The 21226-nt window shown below is 30.4% G+C and overlaps 1 protein-coding gene and 1 long non-coding RNA gene across 2 annotated transcripts in view; one reads left to right on the top strand and one right to left on the bottom strand.

The window, feature by feature from the left end:
- The window catches only part of LOC133181851 (uncharacterized), a 34100-nt gene that overhangs the window by 4892 nt on the left and 7982 nt on the right, over positions 1 to 21226 (bottom strand). The window contains exons 2-3 of the long non-coding RNA XR_009720496.1: positions 12486 to 12536; positions 7604 to 7665 (exon numbers count right to left, since the gene is read on the bottom strand). This is a non-coding gene — a long non-coding RNA (uncharacterized LOC133181851). The remainder of the gene's footprint in view (positions 1 to 7603; positions 7666 to 12485; positions 12537 to 21226) is intronic.
- On the top strand, positions 3951 to 9787 carry LOC133181850 (cyclic AMP-dependent transcription factor ATF-3-like). The gene is made up of 4 exons (XM_061316486.1): positions 3951 to 4230; positions 4437 to 4863; positions 5949 to 6056; positions 7077 to 9787. Exons 2-4 carry the CDS (start codon positions 4648 to 4650, stop codon positions 7248 to 7250), a joined length of 498 nt encoding a protein of 165 aa, XP_061172470.1. The 5' UTR covers positions 3951 to 4230; positions 4437 to 4647; the 3' UTR covers positions 7251 to 9787.

The raw sequence follows: 21226 nt of genomic DNA, 5'->3' as shown, positions 1-21226 counted from the left end.
TTGAGGGAACTATATCTCTTTTTTAAGTCGAAGGGGGGGGGGATTGCTTAAATTTAAGAGCTTTGTATGAAATATGAAGATAACGAACAGTAATTAAGCTCACAAGTTCATTGAAACAATACAAATTTGGAGCAGAACAAACACGGACCTCTAGAAACATCAGAGGTGGGATCAGGTGCCGTGGAGGAGTAAACATCCCCTGTCGACCAGTCACATCCGCCGTGTGCTCCTGGTCATGATCGGGCAAACGGAAAAATCCACAGACAATTCGGTGTAAAAATAATGGCCTAATAATTTGTATGAAAAACGTCAGTCAGTATTCGACTTACTGATAGAGTGTATTTGCTGATAAGGTCATTGTATCGACCACAGAATTCAAGAAATGTTGACTTTAAAATACACTGTGTATATTCTTGTTTCATCAACTTATTTCTCAATAGTTTGCCTCGTTTTAGAAATTGTTCGTACGTAGAGCATGCTCTTGCGTATCGAATCAACTGGGAGACAAACTCTATATGCAGATAATAATGGTTTGTGCTACATAAATAAGGGAAGTTGACAATAAAAAAAAAAGTCATCACGTTTATCTTAAAGTACCATTATCATCTTTTTCTAGAAAATATCCAAATATTCATACTCGGTGGTATCTTTTATTTTGAGTTCAAAGTGATATATCGAATCAACGTAGGGATGAAAATGAATATTATAAATTGATAAAACGTCGTCAATATATATGTAATTGTTGAATTGAAAGCTACAGCAAGAGACATCTTCTTTTCGTGTAGAAGATTTTGAATAAATTCTGCTTCATATGAATACAAAAATAGGTTTGTTAATAACGGGGCGCAAAAAGTATTCACGGAAATTTCGACAGATTGTTGGAAGACTTGATCTCCAAAAACTACAAAACTACATATATATTGTCAACCAGAAACTCTTTTTAAGATATTTATGACGGTGCAAGTTTTAAGAATACGGACCGAATGCCAACCCATGATACTAGTATTTTTGCACCGTCGAAATAAAAATGTTCTAATCTAGGGAATTCTATTGATTATTTATTATTAATAAATGGGAGTTTTTGTGTAGAACTTGTAAAATCAATAAAATACATGTATCAAATTTTTCATAAAGTTCAATTAAGAATGAATGCAAAAGTCTTCTTTTATTGGTGTCAAATAAAATTAACAGAAAATTCTATAAGTGGAGTGTAAAGGTCAGTGTATTATACCGGAATTTTATCAGACACATAAGTAAAAACTCTAATTTCCAACAGCTACACATATCTATTGATTTAACAAATTTACAAATTTATGCAAAGATTTTTTTGTTCCAGTAAATATTGCATACTGTGTTATGGGGTATTTTGAATATTCATTTGCTGTTTTATTTAAAATTTCAATGAAATGTTTAGCAAAAGCGATGTTTTTTTTTAATTATATGTAGAGTCATTTGAAAAAATGATACTTTTTAACTTTCTTTTTCATATGTAATTCAAATCAACATTCACAACACACAATATTGAGAACTCTTTTTAATTTAGAAATCCTAAATTATGGTGTAATCAAATGTGCTTTGATGATAAATGAAAAACATGAATATAACGAACTGTGATCGATCTCATTAAACCTTTTTAAAAAATAGAAATTGTCAACAGGGCAAAAAAACACGTTCCCCTAGCAACACCAGAGGTGGGATTAGGTGCCAACGGGGAATAAACATCCCCTGTCGACTGGTCACAACCACCGTTAGCCTTTCGATTGATCAGGCCTAGGTAACGGAGTAATCCGTGGTCAAAATTTTAAAAACAATGCTATGTAAGCATCCTTACAAAGTGTCAATGTGTTCTTTCTTTAAAAATTAAAGAGAGACTAACAGTTTATTGACCTGTAAATTTGATCAAATTGTGATAGAGACAGAGTTAGATGAATTTTACTTCTAAATGAAATGTGCTTTTCATTAAAGTCTCAAGAGTTTGACTTTTCTATTGTATACAGTTTTTCTTTTTTATTTAAGCATTTTTAGTCGATCGTATTCAATAGGATTGAATACAAATTGTACAAACTTAAATTGTCCTTTCCAATACAAAGAAAATGAACTATAAATGCACGTGATGTACAAACCAAGAAATCTACAATACTAAATTTTAAAGTGCAAGGAAATGGGAATGAAAGGAAAGGGGTGCAAAGAAAAGGGAGGGAAAAGGGGATGTAGGATTGCGTATAAAGCTTCAACGCACATAGATGCCTTTGAAGCTTTAGATAAAATTTATTAATTCTTACAACTGATGTCAAATTAAAAAAGAAAGTTTTTTTTTAATTTGAACATAAATTTTATTAAGAGATGCATTCTTTTTTAGGACAATGAAATGTTCAGCAGAATAGTTATACTCATTTTATTAAAAAAAAAAAAAACACAGAGATTTTTAATAACAACATATGAATGGTGTAAAACAAATTATTTAATTGGATAAAAGTGTCAATAATAGTTAGTCAATAAGGTACCTGGATACACGCCTTTTAAATATTCTGCTGATTATAACTGAGTCTTATATTTTGTAAATAAAACACTCTGAAAAAGTAATATATTTTATTTGTTTTAATATATTGTATTGTCATTATTATTAATTTATTATTATAAATTTATTATTATTATTATTATTATTTAGTATGTTATTGTAGTACTTGTTGGTATATTTAAAACGTGCATAGTTACTAATAATCTGAAACATAATCTTTTCATTAACAGATATTATAAGTCATTTTCATACAAATATAATAGTTATGACGCATTCTTTCATATTCTTATAATTATCGAGAAGTTGCATGATTTACACCAGATGTGACTGGTTAAGGCACTAAATTCTTTACCCTCTAAAGCTTTTGTATGGGAATTCAACTAGTTCTAACAGATGTGACTGTTTGCATTTTGTGTTCTCATTGTAAATTTAAAAAAAAACAAACTTTCACATGCAGCATAATTTATGTTATTTTATGTTACTATTTGTAATATTTGGCATGTGACACTTAGATTACCAAATACTTACTTACTTACACTGCATTTATATGCCGAAAAAATTAACGGGTCTGCCTCCAGAAAAATTAGTGCGAACTGATTTATCTGTGCAAAAAGGTGGGAGATTCTCGCTATAATATCTATCTACATGTATGTATGCATACACATCCAAAATATCAGTTAATATTATATCTTAAAATATGCAAATTACATGGAAAGTAAATAAATTTAAAAAGCAATTTTAAATAAAATAATTAACTAACACTTCTATTCCTGAGGGAAATTGAAGGTATCTTATTGATGTCTAATGTGGTGCGCATAAAATAAGACGGGCAAACATACCCAACTTTCCTTAATCCATTTTTAAAAATGATTTCCTTTCATTTGATGTTTACCGAATTTTATTTAATACATTTACTAAGGCAATGTTTAGTAATATGTTTTATTAATGAATATTTGATTCATTTCCAAACACAATGTAAAAATCGATATTTAGATGTAAAGGAACTTTTAGATTTATGTCCACTTAGATTTTAACTATAATTTAAAAAAAAAAAAAAAAAAGAAACATGCATTAATGCAACAATGAGTGAGAGCTGATTGTATTTACATTTAAATGATTAATCGTTTGTAACAGATGCCCGCGCTAGCTATATACAGTAGATACCACGCCCTGTTTATGACACAGCCATCTAACTAAACCTGCAGTTAGTCAGTGCGACGGAAATTCCTAGCTTCTCAAATTGTCCATACTTTAATAATTAGTCACATTTATCAATTAGACTTTACTAGTAGGGTAGATGCAGAGGCTGGAGTTTTCTGGGAATTTCCGCGCTAAAAGTTCCCGCCTGACTGACGATGTAACACATACGTCAGTTCATGAAAACGACTCTAGTATTGATTGATTTCCGTCTCGTTCTCAGCAAGAAATTAAATATATTAAGTAGCACCCGATTCTGTTTACAAGTTACCAGAACGCTTGTCTGCGCAAGCACTCAATAAGCGCTGCGTCCGGCTCTAAGACAGACAAGCGACCCCTCAGTTGTTCAACCTATAGCTATAGAGATACATGACACGAGTTACGCCCCTTGAAACTACGTTAGAGTTATAAATAAAACATAAACACTAAACGTGCTGAAACCTGACTGACAATACACATGTTTAAATGACACAAATATCGGATAATTGCTAAGTGCGGTCATTAAAAATCACCTGGTGAGTTAACCAAACATAAGGAAAAGTATTGATAATTATTATGTAACAATTACCACTAAAAGGAATGGTACTCACAAAATTGGTTTTAAAAAGGCGTTATTTTCATATATACAAAAGTTTTCTTTGTTTTCAAATACATATTTTAAAATTATTTTTCAAGAAAAATAGCTATTGAATCGTTTAAGTTTTCGCCATTTTTTTTGCAGCGCATCAGAGGTCGGGGGTGACTACAGTGGGATGACACACAATATTATTTTTAGATCCTTCTCTTCTTGTATCTGACCGTCACAGCATTTTTGCATCTGGAGAAAATATTTACGTCATCCCCTGCGAGACTTCGCGGGAACTTGGTATTATTATTATTTTTCAAATTCAACAGACAGAGGTCTTGTTTTTTCCAAGCATTGACAGTCTGACATGATGGATTTGGATGATATTTCGGACTGCGGGAGTTTGGAAGACGGCGGGCTTGACGAGGAATTACTGACTGCAACGATGGAAGCTCTCCAGACAGGAAAGCTCACGCCACTTCTGAAAACGGAGCTTAAATGTAGAATTCAAAAGAAGTGTTTTGATGAGGGAAAAGATTTAACTTTGGACGATGAACCAAAATTGGTTCAAAGTAAAGCCCCGGTAAGCATTTCTTGTTTTAATTATGAAACCTATTTATCTCAGTTTTGCATTTCCTTATTAGTATAAATATTTAAATTGATATGAAAATATACACAAATCTCAGGTTTGGTTTTCTAAAAATGATAATTATAAAGTTTATTTTACTTTTCCAAATTTATGTTTCATCCCCACATGGCGGTTTCAGTTCTTTAACATTTCCCTCTTTCAATCACGCGGGTAGACTTTCACGGACAAGTGTTTGTTAAATTGCGCAGTTAATTTATCAAACATATGCTCAGACAGAAAACTTAGATTAAACCGTAAGATTATTAACACTTCTAATGTAAGTTTCTTTGAAGATCATTTTGATGATTATCGTTAAAAAAATTATTTTTCGGAGTAAATTCATTTTGTATAAATATTTTAGAGAAAAGACAGGAGTTTTGAATAATTAAAAAAGTGTATAATATTAGAATGCACTTATTTAGTAAAATTATGCTGATAATAATTACACAATATCTTGTTATTTTCATTTGAAAATATATCTTCTTTTAAGAAATTTAGGTAGAGTATGTAATCCTTCTATAAGTTTTAAAATAATTTTTATTTAAAATAATAAATTCAGAAAATTTCAGAATTTATATTCCACTTTAAAGTGAATGCGAATTTAATATTTTTCAATCATGTGAATCATTGATTTATTTTTTTTAAATAAGAAAATAAGAAAGGATATAGATCAATATTATAAACTTTCGCACTTTTTAATTATTTCATAATAATTTATTTTAACTATATAAACCGACATAAACTATGACATTATTACATTTTTGTTAAAAGTTAAAGATTAAGGAATTTCCATGAACGTTTCAGAATCTGATTTATGGATTAGATGTCTCTAAATTGAATATAAAATTATTTAATAAATAAAAATGAAGAATAAATATATCTACTTTACTTCTCCTAGAAACTAAATGTCTTTAAATAATTTCCTTTTTTTTAATATTAAAAAAATAAAATTTTATTAACAAAATAGAATATAAAATCGCAAACTGAGAATTATCTCTGGTTTGGTCTAAATGCTAACAAAGAGGTCATTCTTTCTACAGTTACTGCCATTTGAGATAGAGAGATTGGAAAGAAGAAAAGAACAGAATCGCAGGGCCGCCAAGAAGTTCCGTCAAAAAAGGCGACAAGCATCGGGAGAATTAAAGAAGGTTAAAATGATTTATTTCAATGACAAAAAGGGTGCACTTTTAATAATGCTAGTAACAAGGTATTTAAAAAACATCAGAAACTTCCTTGTCAATAGAAAAAAAATAACTGTAACATTTCTTCAAGTATTTATATATTATAAACATCAAAGATAACATTTTGTGAAATTTTTAAACCACAAACAACCTTGGATGATGCAATTTATTTATTTTTTGTTAAATTATCCAGTCGAGAGAGAAAAAAACAAACAAATAAATCAAAACAACACAATAAATACTTACATACAGAGATTATAGTAACTCCTCACTAAAAAAAAAAAAAATAACTGGTGTTCCCAAAAATAAAACACAGCTTACTAAACAAAATTTGCTACGGATATCCTTAATATATAAATAAAAATATACGTTCAACTTTGCTAACGAAGACGATCAACAGACAAACTATAAGAGAGGAAAATTTGATGACTAACAAACTCTCATCCGATGTACTGAATCACCCTCTAACAGAAACACAGGAGTGCTCTGACCACAAAACAAACAAAACTCGCTCACCCCAATTAAATTGACCGAGATGTTATTGATATTTTTCTACATTATTTAGATCATCTGTGAATTGATATGCATTTTGAAAAATCTGCTCATTGTATTAGACAAATTTATTTTTCAAATCGTGAACAGTTATTTTGGTAATTCATAAAATATTAAAAGAAATGCTTGTATATAACGATCTCCTTTTTCATCAGGCACAAAGATTGTTTACTGAAGAACAGTAATATTAAATACGCATATAATGGGAAAATTACTTATCGTGTCAATACAATTACATGCATATATCACGAGTTTACAATAAAGATAATGAGCATTTTTAATTTTTTTATACTAAAGTCTCATTAAAACATTTTTACAAAATGAATTCTTAAACCACTAAATCAGGAGAGCAACATTTGAAGTGAAAAAAAAATGTATTTTCGTAAACGTTAATATTTATGTCCGGTAAAACTATTTCTTTACATTTTCATTAAGATTGTCGTCGAATTGGAGGAAAAGAACCGCCAGCTCAAAGAAGAAATAAAGAGATTGCTGACGGAAATGGACATGATTCGAGCCGTACTGTCCAGTCAGCTGTGTTCGTCAGATTCCGAGACCCACCCTGCAACAGGGTCATCGATTCACCCCCGGGAATTTACCAAACACTGACACTAGTGTTCGCTAATTGTTTGCATATTGTGTATAAACTGTCAATCTTTTCATCTCATATATACATACAGACTACAAAGATGGGTAATTTTTTTTTAATCATTTTCATAAATAATAAATGAAGCATTTCATATGATGAACATCGCTAAAAAAAATGATAACTGCAGATTATTTTCATATTGATATCATAGAAGCAAGTTTATACTGTTGTGAAAAAAAAATCTGCATGAACACGTAAAACAGTATTCGGATTATTCAGGCTCTTAATTGTTGCTTCAGTGGCAGGTGAAATCACCAACAGTATATATCACCTGGTCTTTTTTATTTAAACCAATGAATATAGGTGGCCTTACCTTAGCAGTTTCTCCTTTCAACGAGAAATATTCCGTATTAGACCCTCAAATTCATCTCAGTCCTGAAAAAAGACAAATACTGTCTCTAAGAGAATAGCTTTTGAAAAACTTGATCTCAATTTTGTATATTGCATATCATCAAATGATGTAAAATGTGTATTGTTTTGTTTAATGAAGTAGAGTAGGAAAAATATTTCCAAAAATATCTAAAAAAAAAATTGTTTAAAAATTGTTGTTTTAAAAAAAGTAGTTATTTAGTTAAGAATTTATTGTTAAATATTGTACAGATTTATCTTGGCATGGAGAAAACATTATCACATTGTCGATAAGGTGGCTATAGGTAAACAATCTTACATTGTTGTTTTTTTATGTTAGTATCTTGTATATTTTGGGTTGATGACAGGCAGGACTGTTTTACAGAGTCTCTCACTTTTTTGGGCTCAATGGCATTCCTCGTTCTTTCGAAGTTTTATTTGTACTGAGGAATGGAGATGTGTTCGTTGTCCGATAAGGCAACATATCCAGTATATTTCATGGCGGAGTTTGTAATACTCCATATTGTTTCAGATAACGCACAATGTTCATGTTTTATGTGTTGCTTTGCGTACAGAAAATGTACATGTTTTGTTCTTATTATTTTTTTTGTAAATAAAATATTCTTTACAAATAACTACGTCCTTGTAGTCTGTGCACAACACACATTAATGTAATTTTTCCCGTGCATTAGACTCCAAGAATATCGTCGTGTTTAATATTATTGTCATATTTAAACATCTATTACTGATCACATACACTGTTTTGGCTGCTTTCCAAAGTCGATAGACTTTGACATACGCCTCGCCGATACTAGCTGATCGACTGGGGTCACATTAGAGGTCATTCTAACACAGTCCAGACGATTGTGACATCATACCGGGACAAGCATTGAGCGCCTAAGTTTACTTTAAATTCCGGGATAACATATCCTGAGAGGTTGGTGTCAAGATTCGTTCCCTTTCCTGGATAAAATTCACCTCCAGGATCGATATTTGTGTACCTGAACCAAGCTTCTAAAACTGGAGTAACAATAACTAACAGTGCTGCACGTTGAGGACCGGCTGTTCTGTTTTTCCATGTTCCACAAGCCTCCGAGGACGCCCTAGCTGTGAGGTTTACACACTTCACTTGACGACAACTTCCCGGGCAGACGACCGGATACTTACAGTGCAGACTATCGTCTGGTCACGGAGACCTTTACGTACCAATGTCAAACAGACAGAAGATAACATTCAATTTTGCCAAAGAATTGCCGACACAGCATCTAAAATGTCTTGCTTTTCCATTCATGGCGAATTTTCAAAGGAGGAAGAGTTTACAAGGATGTGTTACGTGAATGAAATTTGTTCTCCCGGAAATAAGGAGAAAATTTGAATATTCATATCTGGTGGAAGTTACATGACCTAGGTATTTTCGAAAAATCAATCAGTAAACTTCCCTAATTCGATCTGCATCCCGATTCCGACTTGTATGTACTTTGTCGTGGAAATTATCAGCTGCACATGTACAGCCACCCTGCTTTCTATATTTTACACGAAGTTAGTTAAGATTTATATTTAACTTTGGCAAACTTACGACGAACGACAGAGGACAGATACAGAAGAAGAGAAAGATGACAGTCGAACGGGACTCTAATGGTTTAAAGGATGCAAAACTGATAAAAAGAAAAACAACAAAACTATGACATTTACCTGTTAAATTACCGGAGCCAGAAGTAGTGGTAGCCGTGAGGATAAGAAATTGAGCGTAACACGATCACCTGTTCCCCTGATGTGCCACCTTGTGTTATAATACTATAATATCTTAAAACAGATAGATGTTTTCCAAAGTGTAACTATTTTACATTGGACAAAAGAGATAAAAAAATATTGGTGAAAAAGATCCTATCTAAAAAAGGGGCGAATCATAAAATGAAAAATCGCGCTGAGGATTTTTAAAGTGTTTTTTGTTGTTCATGTCATAAATGCAATTACAGATGGTAAATTTATTTTTTTTTCTATCAAAGAAGTGCTATTCTATGGAATTCTATAGAATTGCCATCTGCCGAGCATCAACCATGTTGGATAACTCAGGTATTTAATTTCAGAATATCATAATGACCTTTGTCTTGTAAATATTCAGGTAATAAACAAAATTTTCACATCTAAATCAACAAAACTAGTATCATTTTCTTTGGAGGAAAATTTAAAATATTGAAATGTCAGAATTTATTTTATCAGAAAATAGTTTTATTGAAATGCAAAGAAAAAACTCCACTTATTGAAGAGGAGTATTATAGAAAGAAAATAAATAACAATGTGCGATAAAAATTGTTTTATTGTTGAAACAACGGGAAAAATCACTTTATATTACATCAAAATATTGGTACAGTATAAGATTTACTTTATATTTTGGTGATAAAAAGTGTGCATATATATTTTTTAAAAAAATTAATAACAATATTTTTGGCTAAAATAATAATTTATTTTTACTAAAATATTTCTATTTTTTCCCTCCATGTATATGCTTTTAAAAATTGTCAAATCTGCAAAACCACCATATTAATATTGGCTAAGAATCTTCTTTCTTGAAAGATGCTCTGTACTTATCAATGGGAAAAAAACAGAAATTTTATTGTGGAAACCTTTAAATAAAATATATTATGTCGAAGACTTTATCATGCTCAGATTCCTGCATGTGTTTAATATATCTGGAAGTCAAATTACTGATGAGAAAAGTAGCCTGTGCTTTTAATTAAAAAATCGGTGGAAAATGGCTCAAGACAAACCCCAAATAATGAACACTTCTTATGTGATTCATATTTAACTTCTGATAGAATTAATGTAATTATCATGGTGAAGAATGGTTGTAATAAAGCGAATATTTCGATATGTATCTATTGCCAAATTGTGTATAATTTATCCCTGTCTTTCTTTTTGGTGCTCACTTTTTAAAGCAACAAATACAATGGTGTTAAACTGCAGGAATATTTTGTCTTATTAACATTAATATGCATACATTTCAAATGAGATCGAGAAGAAATGATTTACATGTACTCCTTATATTTATTATATTTTGTGTCACAGGTGGAATTTTATATCCATGAGATACTTATATTTTTTCCTGGTAGCAATTGATCGTCACTTTAATTAGAGTTAATGTCTATACTTTTGTTCAACAACACACCATTTTCCAAACAATGGTTGAAGATTGGTGTGTGAAGTGGACCGTGGAATGAACTATCACGTGTCCTGTTAAAAATCAATGCTTTTAAAATAGGTGCTGGACTGATTTCTTGATATTAATATGCTGTTGCAAAGTGCAAAGTAGAGGAACAGCAAAGGCGTTATCAGATAAGTAAATATGTAATACACAGCTGTTGGCAAGTCACATAGATGACATTGTCAAAGTACGAGGGATTCCGAACGAATGAAAACAAAAGAGGTCATAATTAATAATACAAGCTGTAGCTTGAAAGCAGGATGGATATTACCGATTACTAAATACTATCCGACTATCCGTCATCTACTAGATATTTTTTTTTTAATTTTCCTATAATGATTAAGAATATTTTTTATTAGCATTGTATTAAGAAAATCGCTTACACATTGGTGTTGTTTCTGATGCAGCCTAAATGGTTGATGACTTCATTTAAAATAAAGTATTTTGAAATGCATCAATTTTTCCTCAATTGTTAAATTTGCTGTTGTGCAATGTGAAGAAGATTTTGTAAAGAAATGAATGTTTGTCCAAGCTTAAGAATTGTCTCCGAGCCTAGCTTTATTAAATTGGCAATAAAATACTTACATGTTCAAAACAGCTGTAGCTCAAATTAACCACATTTTTGATAGGCTAACTCCTGAGTTGTTTGAATCTTTGTCAAAAATAATTTCCATTTGTTAATGTCATCATTATTATATACCTATTTAATTTTAAACATGTATTTAGATTTTTACTATTATTATCATTGGTGTATACCAGTTTGCTGTAGTATATTATAGTATATATAGGTTAAATGTTTTATGTAGGATGTGGCAAAGGTATTTATGAGCTTTCTCCTTGAATCATTATTTCATGTTATTTTAATTATAAAAGGAGATTTTTTTTTTTAAACTTTTAACACAAGCATTGGGGAAATGAGTTATTATTCTCTATAATTATAGAGAGGCCGTCTGCCTTATAAATGAATTTATATTAGACATTGTATGTTAAATTTTCTCGAAAGAAATAAAAAAAATTATAGTTGTCTATTTAATCAGTTAATGGAATTGATCCGTCAAGATAATTTAGATAATTTAGATTTGTAAATTATGCAAATGATTTTTAAACTACTCTCATTCCATATGTTGATTTATTTCCGATAGAATTCATTAACCATACTGTCATTACACACGAAAACAAACATGTGATGTAAATTATGTGTTGTAACATAACGTGAATTTGATATAATGAAAGGCTTTGAAACCGGAAATCTTGTAAAATGCAACTCTGATATTCTTCAGATTAAAAAAAAATTATACACTGAATGGCAGGGGAAGAGGATGGCCACAGATGTTCATATCCGGTCTGGCTGATGCATTTAACAATTTGTCATGAAGTGAACGAAAGTTTCCTGTCAGGCTCTCATAGTTGTCATAGTGACATATATGTACGAGTGTCAAAACTCTTTACAAAACATGTCAATAAAATGGCAAATAAAAAAACATAGACAATAAAAGAAGTTTAAAAGACAATGCAAGTATTCAGTTGCTGTCTACTGATTTAAAGTTTCACAAAATTATTTCGTTGATTTTTTTTTTATTTCAATGTATATATTTAACTTTGAATTTGAAATACTTAAATATGCAGTGATAATAGAATGACTTACCGTATGAGTCTGTGTCAACCTCCAACAAAGAAAGAACGATTTTCCTAACACCTGAAAAGTAAAGAACAACCATCACTGTTTTGTCCAATCAGAATTCAATATTTATGAATACAATACAGCAAATTCTTGAAGTTTAAAAAATAATACAGGAAAGGTGTAGAATTAACAAAGGATGAAATTCTCGTGTGATAAAAATCTGGTAGTAATTGTGTCAATGGTAAATTTACACCAATTACTTTTTTTTACGTGGTTTCGCACATGTCATGGTTAAGCGGTTTCATCTTGATGGGAAGGTTAAATAAATTGTCGTATACAGCTGACTTCAGCATTACCTTGGTAATCAGAAGTGTGCAACGTCAGTGACCACCTGTGGGTTCCTGCATCTGATTTCTGAGGAATCACTCTTGTGTAACATTTGCGTGGGAGACAGCCGTTACGAATCTTATTAATGTTTTGTATTTATTTTTAATTTTCGATGCACTTGGCATTAAACTAAATGATCATTATGCTTTTGTAATAACTGTATTAACTTTTTGACGAAGACCATATGCTAAATTTAATTACTTTTTCAAAGTATTTCTTGCTTAATTATGATAATTGTATAATAACTTAGATAAATATTTCAGCATTCATGTACATTGTAAGTACTTTATGATAAGAGAATATCATATTATTTTGCAACAATAAGTTTGAAGTTAGGGCAACTTTTATATGATATGGATAAGTAGGTCCAATACCACTGGAAATATAAACACATGTAAGAAATTACACAACAGCCCTGCTTTGGATATTCTAATAATTGATTTCTAAGCATGATATTCACTTAGCAGACTGGGGAAAAATGCACAACACATATGATTATGAGAATTCCAATCCTATTATAGTAGAAAAAAGAGAAAACAAAGAGGCAGTCAAACAGACCTTCTACGAAAAAAGATAACCTCTGCCTCAATTATAGCACTAAAGCTTTCTTGATATTCGTGTTTGTCTGATCATCACATTGATCTCTTTTGTGTTTTATATATATTATTATTATTATTATTATTTATGAGTATGCTAATTTTTTTGTCAGAGATTTATTATTTGAAGAGCATGTCATAGTTTTCTAATGAGCATTTTTTTAGGGTACAACTCATATTTGTTTAACGACTCTTTACAATTTATTAATTTTAATATTTGTTGTTGACATAAAGGGGACAATAATTCATATTTTATGTATACATTTTTTCTTCACAAAAAGTGAATGGGATTGGGCAGCAGGCATAACCTATTTTAGCCAATACAACATATAGATGTTTCTGGGTTGGACTGTCTGATTGAACTGATTGTTAGACAGTGTAGATAAAAGTCTTGCACAATTCTAGAATTGTAAAAATTACACATTACACACAGTTACTGTAACGATAGGTATACTGTGAATTTAGAAGATTTACACTTCAGTTTTATTGGAAACATAAATAAATTTGATTACTAATTAAAATACAAAATAGCAAGGGTTGTATATTAAAATCTTATTTTCAGGATATGGAAGAGAATGATGATGTATGGGTTAAAGCCAGGAGAAACGAATTTCATCAAAATTCAAACTTGTATATAATATTATTAATGTAGTTTGACATTCTATTTAGATATTGCATGGGTCAATTAGTGACATTTTTTTTTAAGTTCTAAAAATGTGAACTTCTCCCAAAAGTTTTTTTATATCAACATTTGTGGATAATTTCACTTTACAATCATACCTTTGTGAGGTAACACACACTGCTTATAGAACACCTATTTCTCGACTAAGATTAAGTGCTCATGTCTGAAACTTTAAAAAGGAATATAGAATGTTCTCCCCAAACTCGTAGAAGATGTTATTTTGTCCTGTGGTTGATTTAAAAGATAACTGTATTGATTTACTTATGAGACGTAAGTCTGTTGGCTCAATAAAATCTGAAATTAAATTCACGTATAGATTTCTGTCACAGGAAGTCTTTCTTGCAATGCCTGATTTTTTAACGGAGACTAACTTATTCAACAACTGTGGAATAATTAATTTTAAAATCGTTCAAACCAGGTTTTGGTTTTTGCATATTGATTGTTTATATGCTTGAAATTTTTATCCACCAATATTAGTAAATTGCCTGAAATAACTCACATAAATCGATAAACTAAAATTATTGTACAGTGAATTACATTGAATATGGAATTAGCATTATATGAACAATAAGATAGAATAAACCTCATTACCAAATCGGGGCCCAAATGGGCATATATAACATACAACATAATATGACTACAAACAATACACAATGTAGAGTAATCCTAAAGTCTATAATAATAAATTGGAATTAAAGATCCACTTTTCTTTCAAACAGACCAAGATGCAATATATACTCTCGTACATAAATGTTTTTGATACATCAACAAAAGCAACAAGTGTTGGTGCTAAGGGTATAAACAAAATTGCACCTCTGCTACCTGAATAGAATAAACAAATACATATTATGTTGGAGAAAAGTTTCGAGACTGTTGCATTATGATTTCATGTGCATATCAAATTAAAATGCAATTGGCAACAAGACTCGGTATATGTTAGATAATCCACTCCTGTCCAATTCAGAGTATATAACAACCACAAAGCTCAACAACTGAACATATTCATAAGTGATGATTACTGTTCTATAAAATATGAAAATAATAAACAGTAATCAAGCTCAAAAGTCCATTAAAACAATACAAATTTGGAGCAGAGCAAACATGGGCTTCTAAAAACATCAGGGAGGTGGGATCAGGTTCAATAGAGGAGTAAGCATCCCCTGTCGACTGGTCACACCCGCCGTGCGCTCTTTGTCATGATAGGGCAAACGAAAAAAATCCGTAGACTCAGTGTAAAAATAATGGCCTTACAATTCGTATAAAAAACGCCAATCTCCCTTCGACTTAATGATGGATTGTATTTGTTGACAAGTTTGTTGTATCGACCATAGAATTTGCGAAATGTTGATTTGAAATGAGATTGTTGATATACTTTTTTCATCAACTTATTTTCTCAGTAGCTTGCCTCGTTTTAGAAATTGTTCGTAAGTGTGCATAGAAAGAGTACGTAGAGCATGTTCTTGCGTATTGAATCAACTGGGAGACATAAACTCCATATGCAGGTGATAATGGTGTATTGCAACATAAATAATGGAAGTTGACGATAGAAAAGTCATCACGTTTGTCATAAAGTTTTGTTGTTAGGTTACCATTAACGTCTTTGTTAACTACATGTAACTTAAAACAATTACATAGTCTGCATTATTATCCTCACAGTTTATAAACCATAAAAAAATGGTTAGTTATATGATCAATTTAATTTTTAAGCCGAGGCAGGCTATTCACAAAAAATGATGTTACAGGAATCTCTACAATCATGTTTAAAGGCAGCATTTCGCAAATAATGACCTTATCTTCAAATACAACGTATCCTTGGGTCATACTTAATTTGGCTGTTATGTTGCATACCATAAATTGTTCGGCCAATGAATTTATACAAACTTTGAATGAGGAATTACTCCGTTTACTTGATCAATACAGAAGGCTCAGAACAAGTGTGACCGGTCGATAGGAAATGCTTTCTCCTTCTAGGCACCTGATCCCACCAGAACCTCTGGTGTTTCCAGAGGTCCGTGTTTTTGTCTTATTCACGATTCTTACCGTAGAGAGGATTTACGAGATTGACCACAGTTAGCTACCTTAAAGACATATATTGTTAAAAAGATGCAATTTCAGTGAAATCGTGCAGCGTACATTAATTCTTGATAGACTACGGCATGGACAATGTAAGAGAAAATGAATTTCATCTTCTTCCAACTTTAGTTTGCAATGCGGGCATATTCTTTTCTTGCGAGGTATTCCATAATATCTACCTTTTTCAATCATTGAATTGTGAGAAGAAATTCAAAATTTAGTTTAAGTCCCTATTGTCTTAAATTCACTAAGATTAACAAGTACGGTTCTGGTTCGAAGTATAATTTAATTATGCAGTAAGTGTCTAAGTCATTTTAGTCATAGTCTTTTTAAGCAAGCTCAAAGACATTACTCCCAGCATCATTGGTTGGGTATATTCGGATGTGTATGCCACAGGAAAATTGGACCCCTTATTCAAGTAAATGTAAGGTACGGACATAAATTCAAATGGGTTACAGAGTCAAATATCGAACCTGTTACTATAAAAAAAAATTATAAGATAAAAAAATGACTTTATCATATACTTTATCATGATTATTGATTTTAATAAAATAATATAACTTTTTACGGCAAATAAATATAAGCTATGATATTTTTTTTTCTCTTTATCGATGACAAGTTTTAAAGAAAATATTTTTTTGACTTCCATGTTGCGATTTGTTTACAAATCTACTGCACATGCGAATCCTTTGCATTCTCTACATTTTTGTGTGACCCTATTAAAATTACTTAATTAAAATTTGTTTTATAAGAAATCGACTGTGAGAATATCATTTTACAAAAGTGGAAACTTTCTGCGGAAAATTATTTTTCAAGAACAACCAGAAACAACCAACGATAGCTAAAAAGACCATAGACATTGACATCACACTAAGAAAAGATTTACTCCTTATACATATAATACATTTTAAGAAGACAAAAAGCCTGTCAATGATAAGTTATCGTATAGTGTTGCCTGTTAGCTCTAAGTTAAATATATTACTTTACTCACGAATATTTTTGTCAATTTTTACTGCTATTTATGCTTTTTTGTTTGATGATGTTTGTTGCCATTCCCATGCTTTGTTTATTTTTGATGCTTTACATAGAAATATTATTCTTTGTTTGTTTTTTATTGGTTTATTACACATGTTAATGTTTTATATTTTTGATTGCCTTACACACAATAGATGTTTGATATTTTTGATCGCCTTATACGCAAATGTAGATGTGCCTTATGCACATACCTTGATATTTATTATTGCTTTAATACATTTGTTTATGTTTTTATTGTATTGCCTATTACAAAACTGCTCTCTCTTTTTTATTTTATATTGGTATTTTATTACCTTACACACATCACTCATATGTTGACGTAAATGCGTTTGTCTAGAGCTATGAAACATATGTTGATATAAATGTGTTTATTTTTGTCTACGAATCCTTTGTTGACGTAAATGTGTGTGTTTTATCTATGGAACATTTGTTGATGCAAATGCGTTTGTTTATGTCTGTGAAACACATGTTGATGTAAATAAATTTGTTTTTTTTATCTATGAAACATGTTGATGTAGACGTTTTCGTTTATGTTTATAGCTATGGGACATATGTTGATATAAATGTGTTTGTTTTTGTCTGTCTTGTAAATGCTTGTTTTTGTCTATGAAACAGAAACATATGATGGTGTAAATATGTTTGTTTTTGTCTATGAAACATTTCTTGATGTACATGTTAATATGTTTATCTATGAAACATTTGTTGATGTAAATTTGTATGTATTTATCTATAAACATTTATTGATGTATATGTATATGTATTTATCTATGAAACAAATGTTGATATACATGTGTAAGTTTATGCCTGTGAAACATATGTTGTTGTATTAGTAAATATGTATTGTTTTGTCTATGATACAAATGTTGATGTAATTTTATGCTTTGTTTTGTCTGTGAAAAATATGCTGATTTAAATAATTTTTGTTTTGTCTGTAAAACATATGTTGATGTAAATATGTTTTGTTTTGTCTGTGAAACATATGTTGATGTAAATATGTTCTGTTTTGTCTGTAAAACACATGTTGATTTAAATATTTTTTGCTTTGTCTGCGAAACATATGTTGATGTACAGCTGTTTTGTCTGTGAAACATATGTTGATATAAATATGTTTTGTTTTGTCTGTGAGACATATGTTTATATAAGTATGTTTTGTTTTGTCTGTGAAACATATGTTGATGTAAATATCTTTTGTTTTGTCTGTGAAACATATCTTGATGTAAATATCTTTTGTCTGTGAAACATCTGTTGATGTAAATATTTTTTGTCTGTGAAACATATGTTGATGTAAATATGTTTTGTTTTGTCTGATAAACATATGTTGATGTAAATATGTTTTGCTTTGTCTGTGAAACTTCTGTTGATGTAAATATGTTTTGTCTGTGAAACATATGTTGATGTAAAAATGTTTTGCTTTATCTGTGAAACATCTGTTGATGTAAATATGTTTTGTCTGTGAAACATATGTTGATGTAAAAATGTTTTGCTTTATCAGTGAAACATCTGTTGATGTAAATATGTTTTGTTTTGTCTGATAAATATATGCCGATGTAAATATGTTTTGTCTGTGAAACATATGTTGATGTTATGTTTTGTCTGTGAAACATATGTTGATGTTATGTTTTGTCTGTGAAACATATGTTGATGTTATGTTTTGTCTGTAAAACATATGTTGATGGTGAAATGAAAAAAGGGAAACATGAAGATAGACAAACGGCAAGCGTATCATGATATGTAAAATATGGGATATATGTTGAGTATAAAGTAATGACAAATAAATTCGAAATATGTTTAAGACTATGACAAAATACGTGGAGAAGACAATAACAAACAAATTTCAAAATATGGGTGTAAAGTTGTAAAAAGGGTTTAAAAAGTATTTAAGGATATACTACAAATACATTTCAAAATTTATGTGTTTGACAATAACGAGCAAACTTCCTGATTCGCCAATGCTAATCAAACAAAGCCAATATTTGTGTGTAGGATGGCAAAGTGAAACTCCTGAGTTTGTTTCATCACGCATGCATACTTTGAGTCAGGAAGATATCATATGACATAAAATCAAGCAGTCGCCGCATACCCTTGGCGAGTAATTAAGAAAATAGATTTTGCCAGTTGAACAAAGGGTTCCGTTTTTGGCAATTTATCAATGCTATATTTGTTTCTAATTAGAATACAAGTATTACAATTTACTAGACAAACGTAATTTTCCAATAATAAACACATTTAAATGATATGTATAAGTAACCTCCGTCAAATAATTAGACTTTCTATCTGTTATCTTCGAAGAATCTTTTACTTTTTAGTCCAAAATTAATAATATCATCAAATAAGATCTAGATAAAAGGTTATTTATTCTGGTATTTGCATTAAATAAAGATGTAAAAGAAAAAGCAGAAAAGTAATCGTATATAGAAAAAGGGAGGGAGTCGAAAATGTATTTATTTATTTGTTTTTTTTTTTTTTTTTTTTTGACAGTACCTGTATAAGCCCTCTCCATATTGTAAGCCTAATCCCCCCTGATTACTGTATATACAATCATAACTAAATTAAATTCATCACCTATGCAACAGATAAGTTTTTAAAATCTTGTTTACTTAAAAAATTTCACTTGTAACAAAAATTTCATGATTATCAATTTATCTTCTATCACGTTTGTTGGATAAATTTCACGGTATTCCCTTCCATGTGTAATGCTATTTTATAAATATACATGAAGCCTAGGGGAATGTAAAACACTGTTGAAAATTGATTCTTTTATATTATTTGATGTAAAATAATTGCGTCTTTTGTATCACATATTAATATTAATGATTTGGCCTACATTTAAGCAGTAGGCGGGTTGTGTATCTAGTTGTTCTAGCAATAGATGAACTTTTCGTAATCAATAAAGATTAGCATCATGGCGTTTATATATAATACTTATATTGTATGATTGCGTATGATTGTATATACAGTAACTAGGGAAGGAGATTCTGCGTGAGGGGTGTTTTTGAGGGATATATGTCGTATGTGGTGTACAGGCATATACAATCCGGCCCACCCCCTGTCGCCACATTCATCACCTAGTACATGAAAACTTTGGACTGCGCATGTTCCGTCTTAAGAAGTCTGCACAACAGAAATCAAAACAAATTACTGATTTTATCTACTTCTGTATACTGCCAACAGCTCTTTAAAAATTATGGTTTTATTTCTTATTTAATGTTCATCATTATACATTTAGATTCCAGTATATTTTTAAGCATTGGCAAATAATTATAATAAATTGATAAATAAACAAATAAATAAAATAATTAATTTCATATAATTTTAATTAATGGCTGTCATTTTTTTTTTTTTAGAATATCACTCCAGTTTACTTCTTTTTGCATGTTCGGCCATTTATTAATAATACAACTATACTATACTTCTTCCCCCCTAATACTATCACTTTCAGTTTGTTTTAAAATTGTCAAAGTTTGAAATAAGTAAAAGTGGGCCTGGTATGTACAACACTTTACATTCCACAGAAATGTTATGAACACTCAGTTCCCTACATCTAGAAGTGTGATAAGTTGTTGTCATTCGTGACAAGAATTAGCTGACTCTACACTTGTTCTAGAAATAACTGACTCTACATTAGCTTGTAGGATTCTATTCTCCCAGTTAATGATCATGTTGTAAATTTGAATTTACCGGGTGGCAGTAAATACAAAATTTACAAGTTGTGATGTTGTAAATTTTGAATTTACTGCCACCCGGTAATTTCATAATTTACAACATGACATAATCATTCTATGTAGTTAATATGAACTACTAATAGATCTTCACAGTTAATTACATGTATTATAGTTCATAAAACAAATGCTCGGGTTTGGACGGACTGAAAGGAGATTATGATTTTATACAAAATTATACTGATGTAGTATTATTACAGAATAACTTCCTTTCTCTAATTAAACAAAGACCCTCATCAGTCGTGACATTTGTAGTTGTTAGGAAGATAATTT

The sequence above is a fragment of the Saccostrea echinata genome, unplaced genomic scaffold (assembly GCF_033153115.1).
Source record: "Saccostrea echinata isolate AGI-Se365-2 ecotype Australia unplaced genomic scaffold, CSIRO_AGI_Sech_v1 ptg000009l, whole genome shotgun sequence".
In the NCBI taxonomy this organism is placed as follows: Eukaryota; Metazoa; Mollusca; class Bivalvia; order Ostreida; family Ostreidae; genus Saccostrea; species Saccostrea echinata.
This window is presented reverse-complemented; position numbering and strand designations above follow the sequence as displayed.

What these genes read in the sequence shown, in the direction of transcription:
- LOC133181850 (XM_061316486.1), top strand. Translation starts at nt 4,648, where the DNA reads ATGATGGATTTGGATGATATTTCGGACTGCGGGAGTTTGGAAGACGGC. An exon ending in TGGTTCAAAGTAAAGCCCCG is followed by an intron (nt 4,864 to 5,948) that starts GTAAGCATTTCT and finishes TTCTTTCTACAG; the next exon opens with TTACTGCCATTTGAGATAGA. An exon ending in CATCGGGAGAATTAAAGAAG is followed by an intron (nt 6,057 to 7,076) that starts GTTAAAATGATT and finishes ATTTTCATTAAG; the next exon opens with ATTGTCGTCGAATTGGAGGA.